This window comes from Achroia grisella, unplaced genomic scaffold (assembly GCF_030625045.1).
Source record: "Achroia grisella isolate CSIRO2021 unplaced genomic scaffold, CSIRO_AGI_Agris_v1 utg544, whole genome shotgun sequence".
NCBI lineage: Eukaryota > Metazoa > Arthropoda > Insecta > Lepidoptera > Pyralidae > Achroia > Achroia grisella.
Genome location: NW_026712929.1, coordinates 5,595,218 through 5,611,439, shown reverse-complemented (window position 1 = coordinate 5,611,439; position 16,222 = coordinate 5,595,218). Strand labels below are relative to the sequence as shown.

Below are 16,222 nucleotides of genomic sequence, written 5' to 3'. Positions count from 1 at the left end.
TACAAAAAATATAGGACAGTTTTTTTAAGCTCCTGAAAAGCGGTAAAATCACTTACTTCCTTTTCCACGAATGGTGCGATTTTATAATACTCACCCGCTCATCTCTTATGACTTAAACAGCTTGGTATTTATTAGAACACGGTATCAAGTTTCATATATCGATGCCGCTTTGGCGTGCATTCGGGGCGCTTATAAAGTTTGTTGATACGAATACAGGGTAACTATGGGTCCACACCCTGTAGTTATTCTGTATTCGTGTATATGTTGTTACATATTATATTAACAAATGTAACTCAAATGTGAATTTAAGTTACATTTGTAAATATAACATATAACAATCCACTATTTTTTCATTGATGGGTACTTCTTAGCTTATTGATCTTGGTAGTCCGTTAAGCATACCGTTTTTCTTCCGTTGGTAGCGTCTTCGAATCCTGCATGGTGCAAACATTTGTATTCATAAGTATGATTGTTTGTATCGGTCTGGGGGTTTTCTATGTATGTTATGTATGTATTTACATAAAAATGTATTTATGTATTTATATCAGTTGTCTAGTACCTATAACACAAGCACTGCATAACTTGGGACTAGATGGCGCTGCGAGAATTGTCCTGAGTTTATTACATACCATTCTATAACTGAGAGAACAGACTGGTTACTAACCAGTGTTTTATTTCATGAAATAAAAATACAAATAATATATATTTTTAAAGAGACAAAATACAATTTTGAATAGTAATTTTTTATTATTTATGGTCATTTCTGAATACAGTATAAACACCTAAGAATGGGATACATACAAATAAGATATTTAAAAAAAACTTAATACAATGTTCAATCCTAACTTTTATTAATTTTATCGCCTATTCTAAACAGATTCAACTGATAAGAATAAGCAAGAAACTTAATGCATTTTAGAGTATTTATAGCTTTCGCAGACAAGCAGTGTTACTTAAAATTTTATAAAATTTCATTTTCCAAAAATAAGAAATGAGTAAATAACTATTTTTGAATAGAAATGAGTTAATAAAATAACTATTTTAGTAATAAAAAAATTAAAACCAGTCATTCTTTTGAAAACATCTGAGCACACTTTGAAATTTGTTCTCTATTAAGTTTAGTAATATATTTATACATTTATAGAAACTAATTTTATACATTATAACAATATAACTATACGTATACGTAGATTTTACGTCAATCAATGAATGATAGTTACAAGAATTGACACAATTTTTATTATTATATTATTTAGGTCAATTACAAAATAGTTTTTTTATTGACTATCTGTTAAGTCAATTTAAAACTAATTATTATTCAGAAAAAGTTAACTTAAAAGTTACGAATTAAAAATATACCTAATAAATATAATAAAACATTTTTTTTGTCATTATTATATTTATCTGATAAAAATAAAATGTTTAGTTGTATTTATATATTTATCGGAGGAACAAATTTGCTCTTATTAGAAGATTATATGTAAGAATGACAACACTCGGTACATTTTTTTATAGTCACCTTAATTACCAAAAATCGTCTCGTCTGCTCAAAATTTCGCACGGTTACTGAAAACGGGACAATTTTGAGTCCCAGAATTCTTATCTGGGACACCGGGACTCGTATTAATATAGTAAAATAGTACTATTATATAGCAAAAAAGGGACTGTCCTATTCAAAACGGGAATTCTGGTCACATTAGCCTTTACATATACATTATTATTACTTGACTGATAGAAATACACAATCACAAAAGCGCGATGTGACGACATCGCGCTTTTGTGAATTGTTTCGATTTGTCATATTCTATTTCCTATTTTCTCTAAAAGGTAACGTTAGGTGTGATATTTTTATTTGCATAATTCACTGTAGAAAATGATGTATTAATACTACTTAGATTTATATATATATATGTATATATATATATATATATATACTAACGCACTCGGCGAACGTTGTTTTGCCATAAAATATAAAATATATATATAAAAAATAGGTGTTGGTGTTGGACTGATGAGAGATGTAAATTTAGGGTTTTATGTATTTTTTAATACTACATTATAAAGAAATGTCCAATAAATAAAAAAAATAGGGGTGGACAACCCTTATCCCTTAGGGGTATGAAAAAAGACATTAGCCGAATCTCAGACTAACTGAATATGTATATAAAATTTCATAAAAATCGGTCAAGCTGTTTCGGAGGAATATAGTAACTAAGATATACGAGAATTTTATATATAAGATAATGATTTATTAACATTTTTAGAATTACATCTTCAGTGGTCTAGAAGTTTAGTAGGATGAGCTTTGATTAGTTGCGTAAAACACATATGTACGCACCAGTTCCACTCGCGTGTCATTATTATAAGGTTATATTTAGGTTTCAATTCGATATTTTCATTTTCCCGTACGATAATTGATTCATACAGTCATTCTGTTGCCCCGCCACCGTATACCGTTAGGTGGGGGGTATAGTACTTTGCTAGTACCGTCAATAGACGAATTATTCCATAATCAGAAAAAAATATATATATGTCAAGTGGGTGTACCATTCTATTATAATATATAGATTGTTATTGTTACAGGAGGTTGCTCTGCATTCGGTCACTCGTGTTTCGGTGGACATGGCAAAAGATCTGGAGATACTTCTGGTATGGAGGTAAGAGGACTACTTACTTCGACAGCTCGAGTACGTCGTTGATTATAAATTTTCGTAGTTTTTTATTTATTTCACTATGTCAATATTAAGAGAAGTGTATGTACGCAATAAAATTATGATATTGGTATTCTTCAGTTTTAAAGTTTATAAAATTTATCAAAAAATCTGTCACATCCTTCTCTCTATTGCTACTCTATTACTCTATTACTACCTTGCCTTCTTTCCTTGTCTAAGTGCGATGCAATACTTTCCATCGAAATTTTGCTGTAAATATTTATGCTTTGCTTTACTCGGCTTACCCTATATGTTACAGTAAATATAAAGTTATTTTTCTTATTTTAAAAATTCATAATAATTCCAATGTCTTGCACATTTTTCAAATTCTCATACTGTTGTGGATTGTTCATGCGGTTGAACTAAACAGAGGTCCTTTCTTGCTGATAATAGTGTTTTTCAGTTACGTGTAATTTTAAAACAAACTTTTTGAAAGAAAATCTGACTAGTGTGAATCGTTGATTATAGTTGCCTTCTTAGTCAAAAATTTTTGATCATCATCATCTGCTTCATCCTTATCCCATTTATTTGGGGTCGGCGTAATATGTTTTTCGTTTCCATTCATCCCTGTTCGCAGTCATCGCGTTATTTACTTCCTTTCTTACCATATCATCTTTCACACAGTCCATCCATCTCTTTTTTGGCCTTCCTCTGCCCTTATAACCATCCACATTCATTTGTAACATCTTTCTTAAAATATTATCCTCGTTCCTACGCATTACATGTCCATACCATGATAGACGATAGATTTTTTTTTTTTAGTCAAAAATTTTTGATATGTATTAGTTATTGTAAAAAAATTCACATTTTCATAAATTTCGAAAAAAAAATTTCATGAACTTGTCTACAATTGTAGTTGCCTTATTCTATGGACAAAATATATAGAATTTTATATTTTCATATATTTAGAAAAAAAATAGAAAAATTTATGAAATTAGAAAAAATTATAAAATTTTCTAGGATATGCAGCACACAATGACACATACAGGTTTAATACTAGTCTAGATAAACTTTATGTTAAACTATGTTGGTATGTTATCGAATTAATTTCAGTGCAGCAGTGTTACTTGTTTAAATCACATTAACTTGCCGCATAGTAATTGAACGCCCGACGACGACGTTATTGACAAGTACTTAAATTACATAAACCGCAAATGAAATTCATGTACGTGTTAAATTTAAACCAAGCGACTTTCATTATTGATCAATTACTTATACAAACTTTTAAACAATACATTTTTATTTTTGGATTATTTTCCCAGCGCTGTCTAGTCCCACGAGAGAGCAGCAGAGCTTATGTTACCCGTAATATAAGCTCTGCTGCTCTCTCTATATGTACTTATATCACTTGTCTGGTACCCGTACTAGAAAAGTGATATACGTATATATGTACATAGTATATAGAAAACACCCAGACCGATACAAACAATCATGTATACAAATGTTTGCACCGTGCGAGGAATAGAACCTGCGACCATCGGAAGTAAAACGGTGTACTAAACCGCTACACCACCGAGGCCGTCTAATAAAGATTAAATTGTTAACAGACACTAAGTCAATACTTACTGGTGATAGTGGTAGAGGTGACGACCTCGGTGGTCTAGCGGTCTAGCACACCGCTTTATGTCACCACTGTATGGTCGCGGGTTCGATTCCTCAAACATTCGTATTCATGGGTATGATTGTTTGTATCTGGTCTGGGTGTTCCTTATGAATAATTTGTATTGACGAAAAAAAAAATTTCTATGTACTTGTATTAGTTATCGTAACACAAGCTTCAGCTAGCTTAACTTGGGACTAGATGGTGCTGTGTGAATTGTCCTGAGATGATGATTATTATTATTTTTATATAGTAATGAATTTTAAATGACGAGTTGTTTTAATGTATAACAATGGAATGGTGTACCCGCCTGCGCGTTGGCGGGCACCAGTGGAAGATTGTTCATCTTATCATCCTCCACTTTGGTCAGGTCAATTTGTCAATCATGATATATTCACTAGGAATTTATCATAACGGTTTCTACGGGGGAAGTTAGTATAGTACACAGGTACATTTTTTAATATGATAATGGTGTTAAATGGTAATCACCTGATAGGAAACCATTACCGTATCCCATGGAAACTTGAAAAAAAAGGCTTCAAATGCCCCTTACCAAATTACAAGTTAATTATATAAAGGTATTAATTTGTCTTTGCTAAGCGCATTTTTTAGTAATGAGCAATTAAAAGCTGCAAATTTCGACTTGATCTTTGCAGTCTCTATAATAATGGACATCCTTTGTAATTTTATACAAAACTAGATACTCGCCCCGGCTTCACCCGGCTGTACACGTATTATATATAAACCGTCCTCTAGATTCACTTTATCTATTAAAAGAAATCACTTCAAAATCCGTTGTGTAGTTTTAAAGATTTAAGTATACATAGGGACAGACAGACAGCGACAGCGACTTTGTTTTATGCTGTGTAATAATAATGATGATACAAATAATTATTTATTTTTACAAATGTAATTTTCTCATTTATTAGTAATCTTTATTAGTTTCAAACCTACTGTTCTCATAATTGAAATTTTTAGTGAAAGCTATGGCAAGTCAATCCACCAGATGGAAAGCAACCATCGGCCTATATAGATGAACTATCACGTCATCACGCGTGACCCGTGATACCTATCAGGCATTAGGATGGAAGGGATAGCAATGTGGACTGACGACCGCTAGCAATATAGCAGGTTGAGCTTCACGCAGTTCCCTGGAAACCATCATAATAAATTCCTAGTGATTTTGCCACCATAGGCTAACACAGTTGATCGTTTATTTTATTATGCTCCACTAGTGCCCCGCCAGTGAAAACCGTTAGCATACCTTTCCATTATCATCTAACAAACCCCTCATGCGTTAGGGGAAAGGGGACTATTAGTAATGTGGAATAATAATAATAATACTCTTCGTGCATGGCAATAGTTGTTCATGCACGGGATTTTCATTTAATGTTAGACATAGACACCTATATAAATATACATTGTAAATAAACTGGCTTTTAAAAAAAAGTAATTCAATTGAGTTTCTTGCCAGTTCTTCTCAATTGGATCTATATATACCGAACTGGACGGTAGGGAAAAAAATAAATAATAAATTCAAATTAAAAAAATTCAAAAATAAAATTCAAAATATCTTTATTCATGTCTATTACAGACTCTTATGATATGTCAATTCTACCGTCAGTTCGGAATTATTCCGAGATGAGAAGAACTGACAAGAAACTCAGCTGGTATATTTTTTTTTATTAATGTAAAAAATTTGACGTTCGTCGTTCATAAGCGGTTAATATGTCCTACATGAATAAATGATTTTTGAATTTGAATTTGAATTTACTGTGTTAACAGTAACACAGTAAATTCAAATTCAAATTTTTTACCAGGTTGACTGGTAGACATCTCTTTTAGAGATAAGTAGTCATTATATTTAATTAAGTTTTCTACTCTGTTTAAAGTGCAATAAAGAATAATAACTCCTATTCCCATTACTAGCCATATAATTATATTGGTAGCGTCAAAGGTAAAGACAGGAATGGAAAGTCTTCACGAATTGCAATTCCTGATGACTGATGTATAACTGTCATTCTCTCTTCAAACAGAACTATGGCTTATATAGATGTTTGCAGGCAGTAATAATAATAATAATTTTAGGATAATTCACACAGTGCTATCTAGACCCAAGTTAAGCTAGCTAAAACTTGTGTTATGGGTATGATAACTTATATAAATACATATATTTTTTTTCGTAAATACGTACAAATTATACATAGAGAACACCCATATCTTTACAAACAGCCATAGGCATGAATACAAAATATTTGTGCCATGCGAGGAATCGAACCCGCGACTATCGAAAGTAAGGCGGTGTTCCAAACCGCTAGACCACCGAGGTCATCAATCTATGCGGCACCTACGAGTATGTTTGTATAGTCAACATACAATGTCTTGGTGTTTGTCGTAGAAATTTTTAAACTGTATTAATTTGTTTTGTTTCAGCCGAGTTCTGAAATGATAGCCAGGCATCAGCTAGGACAAGAGGAGACGGCCCCACATCCCATTTACCCAAACTCTGGTTACAGTGGGGTGCTGCCTCCTGGTGATGACATTATCCCCGTCAGAGATGGCGGTGAGTTCTCAGACCAACGTTGTGCATGCGATTTTCTTTGTTCTCCTACATTTGTTCTTCCGGTTGTCTGTAAGAGATTGCTTTAAGCAATAAGGTCGCCTTTTGTTTAGCCTATTTATGTAAAGTTTTCTTTTTATAAATATATTTATGTGGGTTATAGTGCTATTATTATTATTATTTATTCTTCTTTTTTATTTGCCGTCTCCTACTGGAGTTTGGCATCATCATTGCGATCTTAATTTTCTAGTCTACCATTATTCTGAAGGATCTGGTGCTAATCCCAAACCACTGTCTTAAGTTCTTTAGCCATGATATGCGCCTGCCCAGTCTTTTTATTATTATTTAATTTAATTAGACGTTATTTATAACTACCCGTAAATTATGTATTTCATGCATCAGGAACATAGACAACAAATCCTATTAATTTATAATAAACAAAAAAATATTATACAGCAAATTAAATGTAAAGATTTCATTTTTGAATTTATTTGTATAACTGTACAAGGTTAAGTTATCACAGATTTGTAGAATAAGTTGAAGATTTACTTGACTTACGCCCACTTAAACATAATAAGATTTAATACCACAGAATAAATGCAGGCAGTATCACAAAGTAATATTTTCGTTTATTTATATGTATATCTTTTTCAGTAGTAAGCTATATTAAATTTCTTCAGTGATGGTAAAGATTCTTTGCTTTTAAATTTATATCATAAAATAATGATTCATAATAATCCAATACAAATGACCGTAATATTACTAATTATTATATTTTTTCCTGTTAATAATCGGATAATAATATTAACTATTATTATTAGTAAGTATATTTATTTATTATTATTTAAGAGAATTATTGTACCTTCTGTAGAAATATTCCTTATTGTTTATATATTTTGGATTATTGGCCTGTAGCACCAGTACATGTAGCACCTTATATAATTATTTCTTAATTAAACATTACGACATTGCAGTTACTAAAATCAATTAATTCATGTAATCACCTCAGATTTACTATAATCTAATAATATGATCTTAAATAGACTCAATGTGCTTCGCTAACATAAATGTGCATTAAAATTGAAAAGGTTAATTGAATTTAAAACAGTTCTATTCTATTTCAAAAATAGATAAATTTTAACTCTCTACTTAAATAGAAAATAGTTCACCTCTATTCTAAAACAGGTTTCGACCTACTGGTTTATATAAACTGTAATATTGTTGCTCAGGTGTGTACGACGACAGCGCCGCCCGAGACGTAATGAAGTTTAAACTACGAAACATCATCAAACATTGGGTGAGAATTATTTAGACAACACTTGATAGAGTGCTTGTTACTTGTTCGATGTAGAAACAGCAACCGCTGGACATTGTCACATATTGTTAAGTGACACTTCGGCTTAACTATCCTGATTGAACTGTTAATATTAATTATATGTGCGGAATATGTTTGTACAATGTTTAGGTTAGTTTAGACAAGTTTGTACGTGTAAATTGTTTGGCTCGAATAGTTTAAGATATCTAATAGTTATAGACTCGTAGTCGTACTCGTAACTTAATATTATACATTAAGTTACGATATTATTTTATTTTTAATATTGTTGTAATTCATCATAAATTTGTAGTCATATTTTTTTAAAAACTTTATTTGCGATAGAAAAGTCTATAGGAAATATCAATCATGTCTTAATCAAATACATTTTTTTTTCAGATGGACAACTACAGACGGTCACAGCAGAACGACGACGGTTACTTCATGGAAAACTTGTAATTGAACTAAGAAATTTAAATCCCCAGTCCGTTACCTAATTAATAAATAAAACTATCTGTCATATAACCCGAGGATTTTGCTTTTTCACACATTAATATTATATCAAGTAAGTTTAGAAATTTTTGTAAAAATTAACTAAGTCACGGAAAAGGTTTCGTAGAAATTGTGATGAGTTACGAAAAGGTTTCATCCCTGGAGGGTTCAAATATCCCGGATTAATAATAAACATAACTTAATGATGTTGAAATAAGGATTGAATTGGAGTGGAGGTTAAACACTATGATGTCTATATTTATATGAGATATATATATATCTGTGGTAGAAGCCCTCCAGTGTTGAACATTCCCATTCCCATATATTAATATTCAATTGTCAAATGTGCAAATTTAGTTTCATAGCAATTAATGTAATTCTTGCTATATATTTAATTACGTATTACTATCCTATTACCAAACTTGATTCTTTATATTAAAATAAAGTGATATATTTATTATATTTCTCGTCCAGAATAGAAATAATGATGGGCTAGACACAGCCTACATTTTGTAAGAAATCTATCAAAAATTATTAAGAAATTTGTTAATAAGTGGTTAAGAAATCGTCAACGATGACTTGTATACCAGGTAGACTTATCTTGAACTTAGTCATATCCCATATTCTTTCGTTGTAAATTCCTTCAGCTAATGCTTAGACACAACATAATAGTTAAAAAAAACTACAATAAATATAAATCGAATCTTTGTGATTTAAAATATTTACATGAATTTAAAAAAAAAAACAAAATTTATTAAGTTGTTTTTGTAGAAATTTCTAACAAAATTTTATTTAATATCTGTTATTATTTTTGTTTATTTTCGAATTGTAACACAATAATTTTTATTTTATTTTTCGTTGTACAATGATAAAATAAAATGGATTTGTGACAAAATTTGCATAAAAAGAAATGTAAAAAACGGAATTCCTCCTATTTCTTTATTCTCATTAAATATCATAAGTATATTCATATATCTAGTCAATTATAAAGTGTATTTTAAATAAAAAACTGTTATGTAGATACAAGATCTTTTTATTATGTACGTTAAAGTCTATTTTTGTGTAAAGGCTGGCATTTACTTTATAACTATTGTATAGGTATGCTTATGTAAAAATTGCTTTTCTAAAATATCTATCATACTTAGTACATACTGATTTCGAAATAGATGTCTCGCGGCGTTAACTGTTTGTATTTTAATGCTATAAAAAAAAAGGTTTTACTTATTTTTTGTATTGGATGATTAAAAAACATTTACTTTTATAAATTCCTTCAATCATAGAAAGATACTTTACAGTATAATATGGGTTAGATTTTATTAAAAAATAATAGAGATTCCAAAAATTGCACGTGAAGTAATTTTTTAAATTATGTCCGAACATCGAGATAAGAAGTCCCAATCGACTTTGAAAACGTGAAAGTATATTGTTTGATACGGCTGAAAGGATTTAAATAAAATTGGCATATGTATGTGTATTTATATTACCCTAAATTTACACAGGTTTCTTTTTACGCGGGGTATTAGTTATATATATTTTTTTTATTCCGCGAGCTGTCTTTTTCGAGGCTTCAACATATTGTCTAAAAACTGTAAACATTTGAAAATTATTGTCTCCGTACCTGACCATTGTATTGCAGTATTTCTTTAGTATACAACGTAAGTTTACCATCAAAATAAAATTTTATTAATAATTACGTAGTAGAAAAATAACTATATCTGTGAATAATGTTTTGCGTATTAAATAAATGGTTAGATACAATACATTGTGCAAATATTTTTTTCTTGAACTACGAACGACCTTTGCAGAAGTGAGAATTCCCTGTCTAATTCAAACGGGGATCGAAATTACGGCGGCCTGAACTGTGGTTCGAACCCCTAGCTGTGTTCTCAGACTAAAGTCGTATCCGTTAGGATTTGGCCTTCAACCGATCCTTAAGTCTTTACGCAGGTTTGGAGTGCCATCTGCACTCGCCTATCCTATCTTCTGACAAAGCAGTAAAAGCCAGCTGCGGTCAACAGCATTAGAGTTGTTAAAAAAAACGTAGAAACAGAGGAGTAAAGGAGAAAGTAGAGACAGAGGGACATTGATAAATAAACAACTCTGATTTTTAAAAACTCGTATCAGCTCAAATGTTTTCATGTAGATTGAGATTCGTAAATTTTATGTAATTACAATGGTATACAAACTGATGGTAAATGGTAACCGTCGCCTACTACTACTACATGAACAGTAGCATATATTGGTTTATTTTTATATGTAACTAGCTGCCCCGCGCGACTTCGTCTGCATCACACTTATCATTATATATCGCCCAATTTATATAAGATATTTCTAATGATATTTTACCTCCTTAAGGGTAAAATTTTTACAAATTTGATTGTCATATTTAATCAACAGCCTCAAAAATAAGTTTCAAGCTTTTAGCTTCAAAAATGACGATTCTTCCTTACAATCTTTCAACCCCTTACAACCCTTTTTTCGCATTCAAAAGTAGCCTATGTCCTTTCTCAGGGTCCAGACTATCTGCGTACCAAATTTCATTTAAATCGGTTCAGTAGTTTTGACGGGAAAGCGAGACAGTAAGGATTAGAAAGGCACACCATCTGACATCCTACCTAACGTGGTAACCGTCGCTTATATATACGAGTATGAACAATACTACGAACATCATGTGAAACCATTATTCCCAAGGACTAAGATGTCAAATGTCTTATTCTCTAATGTCACTGCCGATGCCGATGCGCTTCATTTGCCGCTTGGCAAATGAAATAGGTGAGACTATAAACCAACAAAATCTACTCAAGTTCTATGTGAATTGAACTCAATTGCTTAATAATTGATAGTTAATATTTATTGCATTTCATAATGTCTACAGTACAGGTATTTACAATTGATATGTATATCATGTGTGTCCCCAAGTATCGTTTAGAAAAAGTCAATAAGTCTTATGGGAATAGGTATAAAAATTTACAATAAGATACCAAAGGATATATTGGAATTACCCTTAAATTAATTCAAAACATCTGTTAAATCATATTTACTGAGAAAGTTAAGTTATCACTATTACTCACTAAACGATTACTTGAATGACGAGCGTGCATGGCAATAGTTTTCATGTACGGGATTTTCATTTAATGTTATACATAGACACCTATATAAATATATATGCATTGTAAATAAACTGGCTTTTAAAAGAAAAGTAATTCAATTGAGTTTCTTGTCAGTTCTTCTCAATTGGATCTATATGTATACCGAACTGGACGGTAGGGAAAAAAAAAATTATAAAATAAAAATTTTACGTTCATAAGCGGCTAAAATGTCCTACATTAATAAATGATTTTTTAATTTGAATTTGAATTTGAACCCCGTTCGGGCACCCAAACAATAAAATTAAGGAGTAGATACTACATTGTAGATATGATTAACACGCAATATTTAATTAATAATGATTAATACTTTTCTTCATCATTAGCTGACAAATAGGGGTTGATGGTATAAAGGTGAAGATTTTGGGGTTGTATGTACTTTTTAATGCCACATCATAAAAATATATTTATTTTATCAAAAAAAAAATTTAGGAGTGAGTCACCCGTATCATTGAGCAGCATAAAAAATAGATGTTGGCTGATTCTCGACCTACCCGATATGCACACGTAATTTCATAAAAATCGGTAAAACCGTTTCAGAGGAAGTGAGTACTATACCAAAACGTGTATCCAAAGCTGCATTACCGGACCAGCTCTGGTTGGGCAGGAAGATAAACACGAGCTTTGAAGGTGAGTGTTGATGGAACTCAAGTCCTGGGGACTGCTCGAGGTTTCCCTCTCTGCCACACGATGGACCCGGCACTTGTACGGTGAATTCATGTAATGCTAAGAATATTTCTATATTTTATTTTATATATGTAGTAATAATATTGGCACTGTCAAATCTATAGCTGTATAGTTACAGCTATAGATTTGACAGTTATTATTAAATATAGTTATTTATAATCACAACTACTACTTTTTATTACAAAATAAATAGACAAAGTCAAGAGTAACGGCTAGTTTACTATATTTTCAATTCTAATTGCATTTTTATGCTTTACATTTAATACTAAGAATGGCAAAATGGAAAGTATGGCAAAACACAGGTTCTTGTCTCTAAATTTTTACCTTTCTTCTGTATTTTAAGAGAGAAAAAAAAAAATAATTATTGAATAAAAATAATTAAAAACATCTCCATGTTGTAGAAATAATCTTTAAATAGTATAAAATGAAATCGCTGCCGCTGACTGTTAGCTTAGTTCTTTTAAACCACGCCACAGGTTTTAATGTACTTTTTAGAATAGTTATTATATAATATAATAATATATATAATAAATATTTAATTGTATAATAATTATAATATAATATAATTGCAGTAGATATAATGATTCAAGTCTAAGGTTTATATGTACAATAGGTACCTACATGTACACCCTTGCGAAGTCGGGGCAGGTAGCGAATAGATAATAATATTAAGAAGCTGTGTAATTCAAATTACATTCAAATACACTGTGATCTATAAATACTTGCTAAATACTCAACTATTGCTCTATATTATTTAATATTTAATTGAACGGAACATAGTGAAACATCTCGACTCGAATATTCTGTAGAGATTTCTGGACAGATATCTAATGTCATTATTGGTATTAAACATTTACGACCGAACACAGATCTAATAAATAGTTGTACAACTTAGTCAAAGGATTCAGATGGGGGAACGAAATGTAGAAATTTTAGGAAATTCACTATGTGCTATTTATGTATCATTATAGTGAACAAAATGAAGAAATTTTAGGAAATTTACTATGTGCTAGTTATGTATCATACAGTGAACAAAATGAAGAAATTTTAGGAAATTTATTATGTGCTATTTATGTATCATACAGTGAACAAAATGAAGAAATTTTGGGAAATTTACCATGTAAATGCTATTTATTTATATTATATAGAGTTGTGTTGGCCTCAGTGGTCTAGCGATTTAGCACACTACATTATTTCCAATGGTCGCGGGTTCCATTTCATACACGGTAAAAACATTTGTATTCATTAGGACGATTTTTCGTATCCCACTGGATGTTTTCACAGTATGTATTGACAGAAAACATACTAGATGCATGTTTTCTGTTAATACATACTGTCATATATCTGTATCAGTATGTCTGTCAGTTGTTCTTGTATTACTTGCGATGGTCACGGGTTCGATTTCTCGCGCAGTACAAACATTTATGAGTATGTTTCTGTATGTATTTACATAATAATATATTTGACTATTTCGATAAGTTTTGACCCATAATACAAGCTCTGCATAGCTTGGGATTAGACGGCGCTATACCTATGTATTGTCCAAGTATATTATTATATATATATATATGTACATTTTCCAGCCGGACGAAGCCGTGGTAAGTGGCTAGTGGTACATATGTATACAATATAATCAACGACACGCCCTCAATTCCGAGTGTTTCGCTGCAGATAATTAAAAAAAACCTTTTTCATCCATTAACGAATTACGCACGTATTTTTTTTTTTTAATATTTTCAGAAAATCTCTGAAAGGTTTATTTTTTCTGTATCGATATATAGCTTCAATATATATACGTAAATAATTACAAACAAGCTTTTGTTAAAAAATGGTCTTTATTTAGATTTTATAGTACAAACAAAATTGATTGTTTTATAAAGATAGCCTTTCGCTAACAAACTCAGATTACTGAGCGACGGCAGCAGGCTTCAATCTTGGTATTTTTGAAGCAAATATTTGTGATGAGTCTAATGCAAAAATAAATAGCTTTGGACAACTCATCATTTGTTGAGCACCTAAAATATACACTCTACTGGCTTCATTGTTAGTAATGTACTTATAGAGCAAGAGCCCACGACTGCCAGATATTCGTCATTTTCACAGTCAGAGAACTCTCAATAATATATATAAATTTTAGCTTTATTAAAATGACGTAAGTTTATTTATAAAATAGTATAGTTTAGGGGGTCCGGCGGGGGTTGGAACCACACTAAGTGTCTGGCAACGAGCAGAGTTATAATAATGCTACGAACAATATATGAAAATATGGAGTTTCTTAAAATAACGACTTTGATATGATTTTTTTTACACCTTTGTTACCTGGTACCTGCCAAAGGAACCACGATCCAGGTTTCATGTTTGGGGATCGTTCTTACCTGTGTTGGGGACACACATACAAGAACTTTCACGTTTACTAAAATGACGTATGACTGGCAGTCGTGGACTCTTGGGCTATTAGTGTATTGCAGACTTCTGGAAAGGGTATTTATTTATATCAGGGATGTTTGGAGCTCCGTAACTGTAACCGAATATCGAACCTATCGGATATCCGATATATAAAAATATTCGTAACCGTAACCGAATCCGAAATAAAAGTTTCGGATAGGGCCGGAGCCTAATTGAGAGAGAGCTATTTGTTTTTTACTTTTGAAATTCCTTAAAAAATTATTATCCGAAACTAACAGATGATCCGAAATAATTCCATATCCGCATCCGTATCCGTATCCGGTATAATAATCATTACTATATCCGAAACCTATCCATATCCATAACAATCCTGATTTATAAACTCTTTATTGCACCAATAGAATTATAATTATGAAAGAGATATGGATGTATAAAAGGCGGTCTTATCACAAGAAGCAATATCTTCCAGACAACCTAATAAGGTACATTTAGTTTAAAATTTTTGTACGAAAGAAGACGAGGCAGACATTCAAAGTACAGTATTTAATTCCTATTAAATTCCCACTTGATGAAATCAGAGGGACTGACTTCATCCTCAGCCGCTCTCTGCCTCGCAACAATCAGTCCACAATCATTTATCATTACATAGTATATAACAAATTCGCTGTCGCCGTCTGTCCGTCCCTATGCTTATAGTATGCTTTAGTCTTAAACACGCAACGGATTTTGAAGCGGTTTTTTTAATACATAGAGTAATTCAAGAGGATGGTTTATATGTATAATACATGTACACCCAGGTAAAGCCGGGGCGAGTAGCTAGTTAAAAATGAAATATAAACTCTTATAAGTTTGTTATTGAATGGAGACTAAGTTACAGATATAGATATATCTATACAATAGCTACGATTATTGATATCGAGCGATAGTTGAGTTGTACATTATTTTGGTTCATGGATTCAATGATCTAAATAATAAGCCACTTCCTTTATTACAATTTATTTTTAGGTAAATGCCAAATGTTGAGTATATGTGGGTATTCTTTTTATGTGATTAAAATGTCATACACGCTGACCGTCCATTTGCAGGTAAGTAGTCGTTTTATTTGTTACATTACTATTATTATTTAGTATTTAAAAATTCATTTATTTTATGAATAAATAAAAAAAATATATATTCATTGGTTTATGCTGGCGGAGCACCAGTGGAGCATGACAAGATGACCACGACGTCAGGTCAGCCCATCGTGGCAAATTCACCAAGAATTTATCACGATAGTTTCCAGGGGGAACCGCGTAGTTTCAACCTGAT

At 31.4% G+C, this 16,222-nt stretch overlaps 1 protein-coding gene across 1 annotated transcript; it reads left to right on the top strand.

The window, feature by feature from the left end:
- Positions 1 to 2,583: 2,583 nt before the first annotated feature.
- On the top strand, positions 2,584 to 8,723 carry LOC131847982 (neuropeptide CCHamide-2-like; the record flags this gene model as incomplete). The annotated part of the gene is made up of 4 exons (XM_059197712.1): positions 2,584 to 2,657; positions 6,745 to 6,874; positions 8,101 to 8,168; positions 8,583 to 8,723. Coding segments are annotated over 4 exons (332 nt in total), but the record flags the coding sequence as incomplete, so codon positions are not given.
- Positions 8,724 to 16,222: the final 7,499 nt, after the last annotated feature.